Raw genomic sequence first — 16,429 nt, forward strand, 5'->3', positions numbered from 1 at the left:
TACATACTTTTTTCTCTCTGTACCTCTGTGTATGTGTTTCCTGCTTCTGTCCTCTTAAGCAAATCCAAACCATATCAGGATTCACTCCTTTTTAGTAACCTCAGTGCAGAAATAATGATTGAATCGATTTGCCCATATAAAATGAGAAAAAGAAAACATAACTCCACTACACCTCCAAGTGTAAGGAGCATATTTATAAGATGTGCTAAATGTTTACGCTGACACTGTTTAACATGTTTTTCTTAGAACTATATAACTTATACTGCTCCATTTGCTAGAAAGATGTCAGATGACCTTACACGGTCACTGAACAAACCATGTAGCGAAATAGATGAATATACGACAGTAGCCCACAGGCACGCATCAGCTTAATTCCTTATACATGTTCTTCCACACGTGGTTAGAAAAGATATTAGATAAGGCTCAACTTGGGTGAATCACACATGAATCTTAACTTGGGGGAAATGTTTCTGCAGCAATGTGAGTGTTTTGAATTATTTTGCGGAGGGAAAAGGGATTTCTTTGTGTGACGAGTCCCAGCACAGTGCTTCAGTCTTCTCTTTAGTATGGCACAGGATATGGTTTAATCAGTTCCCCTCTCATTCACGTGCCCTCGCTGTTTCTCCTGTGACCTTAGACGAGGAGTCCAGGAGCAATAAGGAGGCAAGGACGCAATTCAGAGAGCTTTGTGCAAAGCAATGCATCCCATTTGTCTGTCTTCCTTTTTAAAAAAAAAAAAAAATTTAGTTGCCAATTTAAATTAATTGTGCGTTTTCTGTCTCCCTTCCTTCTGTAGAAATCGGATCATGGCCAGGTGTTGCTGGATGCTGTCTTTAAGCACCTGGAGCTGACTGAGAGAGACTACTTTGGCCTGCACTTGGCTGATGACTCCTTAGATACGGCAGTCAGTATGATGTTTCTGATCTACAGAAAAGTGCGTGTGTGTGTGTGTGTACATGTGTTTGCCTACTCTAGAGATGCTCTGTATTTGGATCAGTAACATAAAATCAGATGCATCACAACTGTGTGTAAATAATTATCTAGAATGTGCATTGAGTGTTTGTGTAGTGTGCGTAGTATATTGATGTGTGTTTTTGTCCATGTGCACAGTGTTTGAGTATTTCTGTCAGGTGTGTGTGAATAATTTAGGGCGTGTGTATTCATGCTCTGGAAGCACGACGATGTCTCTAAGTGTCTCTCAATCAATATTTTACAGCGCTGGCTCGATCCCAACAAGCCCATCAGGAAACAGTTAAAAAGTAGGTGAAATCCACAACGTACCACCTTTACTAACCAGTCCAAGTCATTTTCAGAAATCAGCATTTAATACACTCAATTTCAAAATGTATTGTTGTTTGTTTGAAGCAGCAGTCTGCGGTCCAGCCTCAGTGACAGTTAAAAGTCCTCAAGCAAAAGTCTCCAGTCCACACTGAGAGTGATTTAATATTCTGAATCTGCCTTAAGCTATGATTAAACTTCATATCAACCCCGCTTTTTTTTTTTGTTGATAATGAGTAATAGAATTTGTAACATGTAGAACAATTAAGACGTAGCCCTAGTGAGAAATGCAGTCATCCTCAAGCAATGATTAAACTGTGTTTCAACTCTTGTTTTTATGCTGAGCGACTGATTCATTGAGGAATAACCACAGGATGTTGTATTTTACACATGGAGTTAGACTGGTGTGCTTGTATAAATTGTATAAAGGTTTGCCTAATTTACACGTTGAGTCATTTATTCCGCTTATTTATAACCTGTAGCGGTTGATGTCAGTGTGTCAGTCAGTGTAGCTTTCAGTCTGAACTTTTGGCTTCTCATTTCCTAAATTAAAACTTTTCAGGTGTTTTCTTTTTACAAGACACTCTGCGTAACCCCGTATATTCAGCATATACATTATCATCATATAAATTAATATTTCCCACATTCTCAGATTAACGTTCAAAGTCAATCACAGTAGCTAGCTGCACATGTTGTCTCCATCAGATCTGCCATGATCTGTGTTTTCCCCTCTAACTCTCCGTCATCATTTTTCCAGGAGGGTCTCCCCATAACTTGAGCTTCAGAGTCAAATTCTTTGTGACAGACCCCAATAAACTTCAGGAAGAATACACGCGGTAAGAAGGGTTTTGCTCAATGTTATGTGATGGAAGGTGTTAGGCTGGATTTATACTTCATGGAAGATGTTAACGTGGCTCTGGTGGTTTTGATTTATAGGTCAGTGTTGGATATCACCACCACAACTCTAGACTTATGTATCATACATGATCTAGTGTATTTATGTTGTTTCATTAAGAAATATGGAGCAATGATCTTGGTGAGCAGAAGGTTTGAAGTGGAAATGGCTTTGCTGGATGTGTGTTACTGAAAAAGAAAACTATTGAGTCTTTTTTAAGAATTGTTTCTATATATATCTAAATATACTAGTTGTTGAGTTTAATTGAACATGTTGATTGTGATTAATTTAGTTTCTAAGTGCCACACACACAGCTGAAAATAGGAGACATAATGTCCCAGAGCTCATCATGGAAGAAGGGACATACTGTATACTGTATGTGTATGAAAAATAAATGTATTTCCTTTCTGTAGATCTTAAGTGAACTAGACAATCATATAAAAATAGTTCTTCTAAAAAGAGGGATCTAATCATTGCCAATGGATTCCCAGGACCAGAGCTTCATTTTTTTGTTGATGCAACCTCATTAAAGAAAAATAAGAAAGCAGTATGTTTGGTATCAAGGCCTTAATGTGGACTCCAACCCACAGTTGTGCAAACATAAGGTCTGCACCACTGCGCTCTACATAAACAACATGCAGGGGAGGCGTCACAACGCCATATCGCCTTTCTGCCTGGTGTTTATTTCAGCCTCTCAGCCATGGCCTCGCTCCCTGAGCCCTAATAACACTTTGTATACAGCTTGTAACAGTGAATAGTGAGGCTTGGGTCTTACATGCTGATCTGGTGTATTGTAAATTCAAGTCACAACCAACACACAGTCCTGATAGCTTTGCTGGACTATGTTTATGACGTTGGTGGTGTAGTACACAGCGACATTCGGTTAACAGTACTGATAGCAAGAGCTAGGATGTCCAATGGCTCAGTGTTACTAGTAGTGGGATTCTCCTTTAAATTCAGTTTATACAGGATATATGTTATGAAATGATGAAGAATATCTATTTCTAAAATAAATCTGTATTATTTATGTTATGGCAAATGAGCTTTATTGTAATGAAACAGAGGCCTCTGCTAAAGGGTGTCTATTGATTTTACATAACAGGCACTTCCATCTATAATGTCACCATTATAACGTGACCGACAGGCATCTGTTGGCTGCTTGTCTTTACATCATATTATATTTAATTTAAACAGAGGTAATGGTTCGTTGGTCTTTTGTCCTAATGTGGTGTGTTATCCCCCTGCAGGTACCAATATTTCCTCCAGATCAAGCAGGATATATTAACTGGAAGGTGAGTATCTCTTGCCGCATAAAGAGCTTCTGAAATAGAATAATTCTCACTGCATTATAATTGGTTGTAGAGGAGAGCGTTAGTGGGTCTAAAGAGGTGTATGACTATAGGAAATATAAGTGTATATACATACACATACAAGAAAGTAAGCAATTTCAATCCTGCAGTTAAGCCTAATGGATACCTTCCATAATGCCCACGGTATTTATAACGTAGTCGCTGAGGTAACTTGATTGAAAGTCTGGCTTTCAGTTGCAGCAGGTCAAATGTGTGAATGAATAAGTAAATTGCATGCAGCTGTGCAGCGCCTTAAGCTTGTAACAAAAATAAAGAAATGAGTCGATGCTTCAAAGCTGCCGTATATGGATCTAAAAGTATCAAAATAACTTCAGTCTGTTCAAAAACTAAAGCGGAAACACAGCCAAAACTCTTGGTTTGCTTGCGTGTGGTTGAAAAACAATTTCTACTCCTTAAGTCACACACCTGTCTCAGTTTCTGTGTTGTAGTTCTTTAATATAACAACATAAATGGCTCCTACAGTTCTTAATATTATACTTCTCTCTTGGTTTCTTCAAATAAATGAAATTAATGTTGATGATTATTATTTACATTTCTATATTGCTGTTATTATCAATGATAAGTGATCCAAAACTCTATCTGTATGTGGTTCTTTCCAGATTGCCCTGTCCACACAACACAGCCGCACTGCTGGCATCCTATGCTGTTCAATGTAAGTAGCTCCTAAAGCTCCCTGGATACATCCACTCTACATAATGATGGAAAGGCTATTCATTAGGCCTCCCTTAAGCTACACACACTGTTAAATGTAATGACTGTGGTTGTTCCAGTGCTTTCATAGCTGGTGCTCTGAAGCCATTATGATTCAATTAAGCTGTGCGGTGATATTTGATATTATTTGCAGTGATATAAATATTCAGTGTGACTGTGGTTTGGTTTTTACAGTCGGGACTAGTCAAAAATCCCCATTATCGGCCAAGTGGAAATACGCTAGAACAATGACAGCTATGTATTATCTTTTATTTCATCTCTATTTATTGACTATAGGACAAATAAATATTTTTTTTAGATGCAATGTCTAATCAGATTTACTAGCTCTAGATTATATTGTTGCAAACAGTATCAACACTTTCATAATAAAAACCCAAATTTTGCTTCAGGCAACGCAATAAATGATCTCAGTACTTCCCTGTTTTGTTGTTCCTCGCTTACAACGCTGTTCAGACAGCTCATGGCCTACATTTTTCTAAAACCCAGAGTTTAAAAAACATCTCTACAGACTCTACAGACTAGTCAGTGCCAGTGGACGTTCAGCCTCAGCGCTAATCTCATCTACTGTTGTGATTTAGCGTTTGGGTTAAATGCTGACTGGGCCCCTCTGTCATGTGAATAATGACTCTTGACACACTGGTCTGTCTGTCTGTCTCACTCGCTCTTTCTCTTTTATTGCGGCTCATTGTTTGCGTGAAGCCTGTTTATCCTTCTGTCTGTTTCTTTCGTTTTTATCTCTGTTTAGTCTTTCTCATCCCTCTCTGCTTATCCCTTTTTTTTCCGCACAACTAAATCCCTTCCCCCTCTACTCTCTCCTTCTCTCTGTCCTCCACCTCTCTGGCATATTTTGCAGGGAATTTGCACTGCTACAGTATATAGGTCAGAGAAGAGATTTGGCCTAGACTACCAACATCATGACACTACTGCTTTTACCCACACAGACACACACTCTGTAGCTAGGTCCATGTTGTCACTTCGCTCAGTGCCAGCCCAGATTATGAAGATAAATGTTTGCTTTGGGAAAAACGGCTTGAAGCAGCTGCTATGCTGCTAATTCAGTTAGCTCGACCCCAAGTGCCAGCACTGATCACGCTAAATCCCACACTAAAGCTTGCATTCTCAAAACACAGCAAATCCCACCCAGTAGACCTAAATCCTTGTTTAAAATTGACCAACTGTCCGATAACCATAGCAACGCCTTCCTCAGAAATGAGGCATTTTGGTTAAAAAAAATAAATAAAAAAAATGAAATGACACATTTTTGTTTATTTTAAAGCAGTAGATGTGGGATTGTGTAATTCAGCTTTATCTCAAATGTTACATCACCAAACACAAGCTGGTCTTCACTGAGTTCCATAGTGTTTCTTGTGTTAATTTATTGATATTGACTGTGGTGGTAAACATACAGTCATGTCTTCTGTTAATAAACAGTTAATTGTTAATGAAGGGAAAGCATACACACACGCACACACTTGCGTGCAAACACACATGGACTAAATTACCCCCAATGCCTGTAAACCCATCATCACAAATGAAGAGTTAAATGCCTTGTTTGTGCTTAATTGGTCAATAGCATAATTTATAAGGAGCCTGATCCCGAGCTATCCTTTCCGCTTTGAGCCAGTATACAGCAGAGTATAGATTTCACATCACAATTTGAATATATAAAGAGAGATCAGGTTGTCAGCTTCATTGGCCTTAATATCGGACCTTGTTGAAGTAAGCATCAGCATAAAATAAAACCAACACTAGCCTACTGTTCTCAGATGTAAGGTATTGACTTTACATACTGTATTCCTCCCTGGAGCTGTGTGCACATCAATAAGCGGGTGAGCTTGAATTGATTCGTTGGTCAATATGCTTAGGCTACTGGCTAGTAGGTTAGTCCAGGGACTACTTTAGTGAATTGATGCTTTTGAACCACAACCGCCAGCTTCTGAGCTAATGGCTTTGGGGATTCTCTCTGAAAGCTACCAGAGATCTGGGAATCATTTCACCCTGCTTGTTATATGCAATCACTCCCTTCTTCATTTTTTTGTATAAAAAACAACAGTATTTTTGATCCTTGATCCTTGTTATTTTAAACCACATTTAAATGCCTCTGCCCGTCTGTCAAATGAAATACATTCATTAGAAAAGAGCCAAAGCACAGTTTTTAATTCCAAATTAAATATGCTTGCTATTTATTTTGTCATGTTCTTTAAGATATTTATCATATTCACACACAGTTCTTGCGTCGGCCTGGACTAACTTGATACATGTTCACACGCTGATGGCTCAGCTGCTCTGATAATATCATTATAAAAGGGCTGTGTCGCTGTTCAGCCCTGAAAACCTGCAAGGGCACAAACACATGCAAGCTCAAAAACAAATGATTTTAATCAACTGATGCCGTCAATATGCTTTGACACTCGGAGCACATTCAGTGTCTATCCTTTATGTGCTTGTAGTGATAATACATACTTTCTTAACAGAAGAGGATTGTCAGAGGCTGTGAGAAATTCACAGCTAAGGTGTGAAGATTCATTTGTTTTTGTTTTTTTACACCATTGTAACTGTGGTCATTCCAGTGCTTTCCCATGAAAACAAATGCACACCCAAAGCAGATAAGATGGCGGAAAGATTAAAAAGTGTGAGATGATGGCTGAGGAAGAACGTGCAGAGAAAGAGGGCCAATTAACAAGTGCAGAAGAATTCCTGCGTGTCATTGGTTTGGTGTTATTTTGGTTAATGATGAGCCAAAGCATGCAGACATTCATAAGAAGAAATCTGTCAGTGAAGATAGATATTGCCAGCACTGGCTAAATGGTTTTCATGCCAATAGACCATATTGGCAGTGCCATCATATTTTGGCAGGTCTGGCACTAATAAGCTGTCAGACTTTTTTAGGTCATGGACAGAAAATGGTACAAGCTGAAAAAAGTTGGAATCACCAGTTTGAATAATAGCAAATGTTTATGACCAATATCTACTTTTGCTGCTCTTCACTTTTTCTATTTAATTGAATTAATTGTTTTCATTTTTTCTAAGCTATTTGGCTCTACCAGTGCATGTTTTCGGTAACCCTTTATTTGGGTTGTCCGCCTACAGATTATAGAGTTAATAGAGTATTTGTAACACTTCGCTTTGTCTGTAGATGTTGTGATAATTCATGAACAAACCCTAACCAAGATGTTTTTTGTGCCTAAACCTAGCCAAATCCTTAACCTCAGTGGTCTGGTATAAAAAAAACAGTTGTTGAATCTCTACTAATTAGCTGTTGAAATGTCGACTATCCAAATTAAGAAGATTGAACAGAAATGACAATTGCTGTTTTCAGCCAATCCCCCAGCAGTAGGTAAATTCAGTCCAGCATAGCTCGCTTTATTAAACAAAAAATCAATGAATTACAATCAGTAATCACATCTCACTTATTTTTTGAAAAGGTTAATCATGCAGCATACCTGTGCACAATGAGTGCCATCCTTATTGTTATCTCATTATCTATCTATCTGTGCATAGTGTTGATGCATTTACATTATATTAATCAATATTTCTTTCTCTCTCTCTCTGTGTGTAGCTGAGCTGGGGGACTACAATGAAACGGAGCATACAGCAGGATATCTGTCGGAATACTGCTTCGTCTCCAATCCCCCACAAGACTTCCACAAAGAGGTCTCCAAACATCACCAGCAGCACAGGTACACTGAGACACACAAACAAGCACATTCAAATGCAAGTACAAATACATGGGAACTGACACCAAAATGAATTGGATGCCAAAGATTAATGTATGTCCAGATAAAGAGGCTGTTGATGCCACTGTCATGTCAAATATTGTAATAATGACGCCATTTGTTGCAGTAAAAGCAAAATAATTCTGCCAACAATGTGCATCATATTTAGAACTGACAAAATAGTCAAATATTTTTTTATTTTCTTGAGAAATATGTAAGAAAACTCACTCCCACACATACATTATGATGCACTATGACACATGCCACCAACCTTTATTCCTGCTGTCATTCATATCTCTGTTCGCCCGTTTCTTTTGTTTGCCTTTGTGCCCTTCCCTTTCTCTCTCTCCTTCTCCATATGTCTCTTTAACACACACACTCTCTTTCTCTCTCTCAGTGGTCTATCTCCTGCCCAGTCAGAGTTTAATTATCTGAACACAGCACGCACGCTGGAGCTCTACGGGGTAGAGCTGCACTATGCAAGGGTAAGTAAGGTTTTATTTTGCGACTGTTAACACTTGTCTGCTTTGGTGTGTGTGTTTGTTAAAGACTGATTTATATACAGTTTGTGTTTCTGTGTTTCTGTTTGTCTAGTGCCTCATATTTCTTTCTCCAGCACAAGCCATGTGGCCTGTTAGACATGTCAGTGTATCTGTGATCTCACTCCAGTTGTCTCTCTCCCCCCTCTCCCCAACAAAAACCCTGAGCAGTACAAGATAATTTAGTCCATATCAACCTTCAATCAGTGGCATCAGAATTTATAGAATAAAGTCCCAATCTGCAGCCCGCTGTCACAACATGGTTGATCTGACGCTGTTTTTGAGCCGCTGGAAGAAATGAGAACAGGTTGGAGGAGCTGCAGTGTGTACAGTTGGTGTTGATGCCTACATCCAGTAGAAATACCACACATTGGCATTCAGCTCTTACTGAAACAGCAACAGATAGTAGCTGAGTAGCCAAGTCATTTCATGTATTTCTGTCGAATAGTCATCACATGAATCTCAATCTACAGTAAAAGCTGAAGACTGTTGAAGGGATAAGAACTATGTTCACATCCACTATAATGTCACGGAGGAGTGGAAATTGTGTTACCAATCTTTTATGGATTGGGACATTAACTTTGTTTCATCCTTAATGTACATAAAATCAAAATTTCAAAGTATGCAATGTATACTTTGAAGAAATATAAAGGCCATTCCTTTAATAGTGTAACCTGCTCCAGGCTGGTTTTCCAGTTAGGGCAATTCATGATTATTGATTCGGTGTATCAAAACTGTAAGAGAATCAATTTTGTTTTCTGCATAAAGCAGCACAAGACAAACATGTTTCAGCACTCTGTCATCATCAGTATCACATTGCACATGCAGGATGTCCAGTTAATACCGTATAAAATTACATTTCTAAATTAGATAATCAATTACGACAAAAGCCTAAACATGTTGAAAGGTCTTCTCTTATTTACTGTAGATGTTTTTTGGACCCTGGCCCCTCACAAACTCTGGTCTTATCCCACACAGATTCTTATTTCCACCTGTGTGGCTTTCTTTCAGTGTATCACTGATCTCTTCTCTTTGTTTGAGGCAGGTTGTCTGTTTTCAGCAACGTCCGCTTGTTTTGTAGCAGTGAGGAAGCTAATCCAAAAATGTCTTGCTGTCTTTTTTTCCTTTTTTCTTTTCTCTGTTGTACTCTGTGTCTCCTTCACATACTCTGTTACCCTCTCTTCAGGACCAGAGCAACACAGAGATTCTTATTGGGGTGATGTCTGCCGGCATTGTTGTTTACAAGAACAGGGTACGGATCAACTATTTCCCATGGTGAGTGATATACACACAAAACCTTTAAATGTTGAGTGTTTCTGTGAGATTTATCTGCAGCCATTCTTAATCCAGTAAGTAGCCATGAAAAAGTAAGAACCAAAAAGTGAAAATACCGAAGCAAAGTGTTTTTCTGATTACTTAGAGTGTGGGGAGAGGCAGAAGTTGTGGGTGGTTTTGGTGAGAACTTTGGGACCAATGATATCATATCAGATTTGTCACAGTTCAGTTTTAGAAAGTTGGCTTGCATCCATGATTTAATTTCAGTGAGGCAGTTGGTCAGGGTGGAGTGAGTTGCAGTGGCGATGGATTTAGTGGATGTGTAATCATCAGCACAGCAGTGGAAATGGAGGCAATGAAAACAGATGAAATCACAGAGAGGGGAGCAGGAAGAGGATGAACAGGAAAGGACCAAGTACTAAACCCTGTGGGACGCCTCGGAAGTGAGGGGCAGTGGGAGAGATGCTGCTGCTTTTAGCGCAAAATCTGTAGTTTCAGTTAGGTAGCTAGTGAGAAATTGGTTGGAGAAAAAAATATCATCAGAAAGGAATCAAAAATAAAACATACAGGCCTTTTCAAAGTGTACCTGCGAGCAAAACTGCTGTTTTTTTATTCAAGACACAAAAGAAGCTCGGTATCAGAAGTTCGACAGTTTCAGTTACACCTGCTGAAAGCCCAAAAACAAGGTTGCTGAAAACCAACTGTTTCAGTGAAGCTACTCTGTGGCCAACAACAGAAAACCTGGCAGCTCTCAGGTGTGAATGAGTGGAACTGTGGATGGGACACAGAGCACTGCTAGAAAGAAAACAACATATCCATTGATATTTTAATTCTAAAAAACACAGTCACTATTAGCAGCTTCACCAGAACAGATGAACACTTTGCTGCGTTGCTTTCTGTAGTTCCAAAACTAGAGAGCCAGATTTCCTCTGATCTGGGGAATCAAACTGTGGATGTTCTTGTCACAAACTCACCTCTCTGTCCATCAGTCTCCTGCCAGCTCCACTTGAACTGCCTCCAGGGACCCTTTTTGCTGAGAAATACGCTGTGTAATATGTTGGTAACCTCTCACAGAGTGATAATGACATGGCATATTAATGTTTAAGCCTCAGTTGATCTTTTCTAGAATTATGCAGATGATTCCACCAGATATTTCTAGCGGAGGGGAGGGGAGGGCTTCGTGTTAAACTAGGTTTCCTGGAAATATTATATACATCAAATCTGCCTGCTCTCCTTTTCCCTGTGTCTTTTATTAAACTCTTTCCGTCTAATTCGCTTACTCTTGTCACTCTTTATGTCTCTTGCTCTCGTTCCCTCTCTAAAGCATTGATTCTTGGAAATCTCCCATACTCTGCTGCTGCACTGTGGGAGGCTAAATGTTAATGGGTGCCGGGGGTGGGATAGTAACTACTCAAATCCCTGTAACTCCGGAAGATAATTCACTCGTGTGTAGGCTTAACACACACACGCATACACACACCCCCACCCCCTGACCAAATGCACATAGCAGCTGGTGCGTGTATGTGCGTGAACGTCACTGAATGTCTGACAACAGTAAGATGTTTGTGGTAAGACTTGTGTGCGTACTGATGTAAGGTTTGTGGAATGAAAGATTTTGTATTACTGATATTGTGGGGACCCAGTTCATAACTCTGGGGATTCGCCTACCATTTGGGGACAAAAAGCCAAACCGTGAATTTTTTATGGTAAAGACTTGGGTTTTTGGTCAGGGTAAGGATAAGTCTTCATGGAATGAATGTAAATCAATGCAAAACCCTCTTAAGTATCTAGTCAGTTGAGCTAAATTTAGAGACCAACAGTGGTGTCCCCAGCAGCTGTCCACTACCATGTGTGTCTCTCAACCCCATACTCCCTGATTTTCTTCTTTCTTCATCCTCTCTTTAACAAAGGCTCACTGTTTCTACGTCTGCTTTAGTCCTGTCACTTCTCACAGTGAATCTTCTTGTCACTTTTTTTTCTTCCATTTCTTGTTATAAATTGAACTGTAAGATAGAGTAAGGGCAGGGTCAAGAGTGAGAGAGAGAAACATTTAGACTTTTGCCTCTTTCCTATTTCTGTCCACAGCAGCCTGACAAATGAGCCACACTTAGATGGGGCATGACTCACGCTCTGCCTAAGCGTGTGTGTGTGTATGTGTGTTTGTCCATGCAAGTGTGTGTGAGTAAGTATGTAAAATATATTTAGCAGGGAGCGATGAGTCACAGCAGCAACAGAGCTCTAGGGAGGGATTATGTTACTCTGCTGCTCATCAGCAGACCTCTTACTGTGGCCATGCGTGTGTGGTCTTCTGATTCGAACATTATTTTATACCGTTTCTTCCTCTTTAGACGCATGACTGGGTAATAGACAGATTGATGAGAAAAGATGAACCGCTAGGAGACTCCAGTTCGTCATACTCTTGTAATCCACACCCTCCAGCTATGGAAGGAGGAGTGGGTCGGAGGTTAAATGAACAGTTGGGATGTGACAGCTTTCTCAAAGAACAGGCGATTCAGCGTGTGCCTTTCTATTCTATTTATTGATTTGTGAAAGAGAATTTTGGACCTGCCGTGCTTTCTGTCTACACTGCCAGTAATGAAACCCTCAGCTCACCTGTATAGTGCTTTGAATGTGGTGGACTGAAGCAAGAGTATGGCTAAGCTTCAACCTTTGCGTGACAAAAGATATTTATATTTTACTTCTAAGAACATTATCTTCCCGCATAGCCAGCTAGCTACTTAGAAAAATAGTGACAGAAAAATATCCCCCCAAAAATGATATTTTTGGGGAAAATAGCCCCAAAAATGTACTTTATTTTTGGTTGTTTCTGAAAATCGTTCTGGGTTTGAATATTTCACTCAATGTAAACATCATATAGCTTTAATGATCAAACTGAACAGAATATATATTCCAGGCATTGTAGAATAAGCTGAATAACCTTAAAGTGAATTCAACGGGGAACAAAAAAGGCATAAGATATTGTTATAAGCATGGACAAAATTAAAAGCATCAATGATGAAATTACCTTTAAAGTTACTGGTAATAACCATCAAATATTATCACAATAACTGGCCACGGCTATTAGGAGGAGCACCGTTCAGCAAATAATGAAATTAAAAAACACTGATCATAATGTAAAACATCAGGCGTGACGCTGCAAGTACATGACACCATTTTGTTGTGTTACTGTATTATTTTGCATGCTTATTGAAATGCCCAAAACACATTCTTCATCTATTTTAGAGTAAAACAATGTTATGATTTTTGAAGTGCTGTATGATTTGATTCCTTTTTACTGTAACAAATTTATCAAAATAACATTTGTTTTTAAGATTTTCACACTGCCTACTCCTGACATTTTCCACAGTTCAACGACTGACATTTAGCTAATAAAAATGTAACATCAGTGTCTCAATACAGGTCCATTAACTATGGAGACACTAACTTCTTGTTTTTTCTTTTTCCTGCTTCCAGGTTGAAAATAGTGAAAATCTCCTTCAAGTGCAAACAGTTCTTCGTCCAGCTGAGAAGAGAGGCGGTAGGTGTACAGACACACACAGACACACACAGACACACACAGACACACTTATTAACCACCACCGCCCTCCCACAATTGTGTCTTGTTTGCGAACAGATAAAGTGTCTGTCTGTGTCTGTCTGTGTGTTTCTGTACATACTGACTGTGTAAATGTGTGTATATTCTGTAGATACCCTGAAGATGTTAACTGAGTTGTGTCTGCACGTGTGTGTGTAATCAGTGTCAGATTAACCCCCTGCTGTCTGTGTCCTGGTTGACTCTGCTTTAATCCCCCCACTGCGTCCTGCATTCCTTGTTTGACACATGGATCTCTTTCTATTCTGCATGGCCATCATTCATCCTTCTTACATTGCCCTACAAAATTTAAGCCTTTGTTGTCTAGACAGTACAAGAACATTTTAGTTATTACTGAGATTTCGCAGTTAAATGATACAGTTATTTTATTTTTCATTTTTTGTCTCCCATTTCTTCTCTCGGCCTCCTCCCTGAATGCATCTAGAGAGCTGCACTGGCCTTGAACATATGTTTGTATATGTACACAACCTGCCTGTTACATTAACTTCCTAATATAATGAAAGGCATAATCGTCTTGGCCTAGTTTAAAACGTTGTGATTTATTATATCATACTTTAATTTTGATCTACACACTGCCTATCTTTACTGCATGTATATATCGTTACTTGGATTACTGTTACATTTAGATAAACTGGCTGAATACTGGTCAACCACTGTCACTCTCATGTTGAATGCCAAAATGTTGCTCGGTGGTCCCACTAACTGCTGTCTCCTCCTTCCCGCACGCAGACTGAGACCCGGGAGACGCTGCTGGGTTTCAACATGGTGAACTATCGGGCCTGTAAAAACCTGTGGAAGGCCTGTGTGGAGCACCACACCTTCTTCAGACTGGAGCGGCCCATCCCACCACAGAAGAACTTCTTCGCTCACTACTTTACCCTGGGCTCAAAATTCAGATACTGGTGAGAACAAGAGGGCACACACACACACACACACACACACACACACACAAAAAAGGAAATTTGAGAGAATCGACAGGGCACACAGAGAATCTGTTAAAAAATCATGCCTTGACAGCCAGACTTTGACAGACTGACATGTACACTCACATATTCAGACACACAAGACCCAGACTTGTGGATGCGTTGTCTATGTATTTCCTTCCGTCTCACTCTCAGCAATAGCCCTGCCTCAGGGAACCATCTACAGAAGTGCATGTTTGTTTGGAAGTTGATGCAGTTGTTTCGCTTTGGGTTGAGAGACTGATACACTGGAAGGCTAGTGGGTGCCTCTCATGCTGTCTCCCCCCAGAAAACCACTGTTTAATTATTCAGGGTTTACCTTAAAAAAAATAAGAGGAAAAAAGAACTTTTGTGTTTGGGCTTGCAGCTGTTCTTTGATGATTTAAAGGAATAGTTGGTGTGTTTCTGTCCATGTGCAAGCATCATGTGCAAGTTGCTTCACAGACATTGGTTTCACTGGTGATATACTGTACATTTCACGGCAACTGAGAAAACAACATAAAGTCACTTCTGCAAACATTTTACTCAGTACTGTATGATGCCATTTCCTTGTGACAACTTAGTTTCACTTCATTGGGAACTTTTTTATTTCCTTTTTCCTTGAAATTTGAGTGAGATATGAACTGAGAGTTGGAGGTCTTGTGATGCATTATTGAGCAGAAGTGATGCAATGCAAGTGAGCCTCCCTCTGATGTTTGGCTTAGCTCTGTGTGTATGTGTGTGTGTGTGTGTGTGTGTGTGTGTTTTCTCACCCTTACTGTAAGATGCTGACTGACTTTATAATAAAATTTGTGTTTTTACATGATCTCCATCTTGTATATGTTGTTTTGCACTTGGTTGGTTACTGGCTGGCAGAAGTTCAACTCTTAATGCTGGTGACCAACGGATGACGGATTGCTTGATGAACTGGTGCTTTCATTGCTCAATTGCATGGCTGAATCTATCGATTAATTAAGTAATCAAGTATTCTATCTATTATTCCATCAATTAATGGAGTAATCAGAAACAAAATACATTAACTTAATTAAAGCAGTAGAAATAGAGCAATAGTAAATATAAAATAGAGAAAATAAGACATCTTTTACATTAGTGTCTGAGGTTTTTCTGGGATTTTTTGAAATTGTGGTTTTAGTACTTTTACTTCAGTAAAGAATCTGATCCTTGCTCCACCCACAGCCTGACTGCACTGGGTGTTACCAGCCGAGCCTTCCCCTTTAAGAAAGGTGGGCTTGTGGGTAACTTGTGCTGGTTTATTGTAGGCAGGTGTCTTTCCCGCTGTGTCAAGGTATAGTCACGTTACTTTCGTCAGCCATTAAGTGTGTAGATAAGTTCAGGTTGCGGTGTAATAGTTACTGTATGTTGTGTTTGCTGCCACAGAAAAATAAAAAGTCCATGTTTCTGTAACTTGATGGTAACACAGTGTCTTCTTGCACTATTCACAGCTGAGTTGGTCCAGACTGTGGACAGCTCGTTAGCTATCTAGCAGATATGAAGCGTGTTGTGCAACAGCAATAATCATCAGTACACTGTATTGCTGTATATAGTTATATGGATTAAACAAATATCACTGTTGTCATGTGTGATCGGGAAATAGGGCAAGAAGAAGAAATTACTTTTTGTAGCCTTGCTGAACCCAAGAGTTAAAGATTTTCAGCCTATTTCCCTTCAGTTAATGTTTTCCATGACAGTCCAATGAATGTTGTTTTTGTTGTTTCTGTGTCTAGCGGGCGGACGGAGGTGCAGTCTGTGCAGTATGGAAAGGAGAAAGGCATCAAGGACAGAGTGTTTGCCAGGTAATCATCATGTCACTCTTGGTTAGTTGAATCTAGCCGTTAGAAGCCTTTAAGGGTACATAAACAAAAATCTATTGTATTGTTACTATTGTTTTTATCTTGGCCACCACTGAATGAATGTCTTGGTCTCCGCAGATCTCCCAGTAAGCCATTGGCCAGGAAGCTGCTGGGCGGAACCGACTGGGAGTCGGTCAGCAGGAACAGCCTATCGGATGAGAGACTGGAGACCCAGAGTTTGCCCACTCGCTCACCTCCTGGGACGCCCAATCAGTGAGTC

The 16,429-nt window shown here is 39.7% G+C and overlaps 1 protein-coding gene across 2 annotated transcripts in view; it reads left to right on the forward strand.

Annotated features, from left to right (window-relative positions):
* ptpn4a (protein tyrosine phosphatase non-receptor type 4a) overlaps window positions 1-16,429 on the forward strand; it is a 68,322-nt gene that overhangs the window by 34,937 nt on the left and 16,956 nt on the right. The window contains exons 3-14 of one of the 2 annotated variants that reach the window (XM_051404695.1): window positions 797-934; window positions 1,217-1,259; window positions 2,036-2,114; window positions 3,421-3,465; window positions 4,143-4,195; window positions 7,814-7,934; window positions 8,368-8,455; window positions 9,696-9,784; window positions 13,259-13,322; window positions 14,127-14,299; window positions 16,084-16,152; window positions 16,288-16,422. In XM_051404695.1, the coding sequence (XP_051260655.1) occupies window positions 797-934; window positions 1,217-1,259; window positions 2,036-2,114; window positions 3,421-3,465; window positions 4,143-4,195; window positions 7,814-7,934; window positions 8,368-8,455; window positions 9,696-9,784; window positions 13,259-13,322; window positions 14,127-14,299; window positions 16,084-16,152; window positions 16,288-16,422 (1,097 nt within the window). The remainder of the gene's footprint in view (window positions 1-796; window positions 935-1,216; window positions 1,260-2,035; window positions 2,115-3,420; window positions 3,466-4,142; window positions 4,196-7,813; window positions 7,935-8,367; window positions 8,456-9,695; window positions 9,785-13,258; window positions 13,323-14,126; window positions 14,300-16,083; window positions 16,153-16,287; window positions 16,423-16,429) is intronic. The other variant, XM_051404696.1, reaches the window with a different exon arrangement.

The sequence above is a fragment of the Dicentrarchus labrax genome, unplaced genomic scaffold (genome assembly GCF_905237075.1).
Source record: "Dicentrarchus labrax unplaced genomic scaffold, dlabrax2021, whole genome shotgun sequence".
Classification (NCBI taxonomy): domain Eukaryota; kingdom Metazoa; phylum Chordata; class Actinopteri; family Moronidae; genus Dicentrarchus; species Dicentrarchus labrax.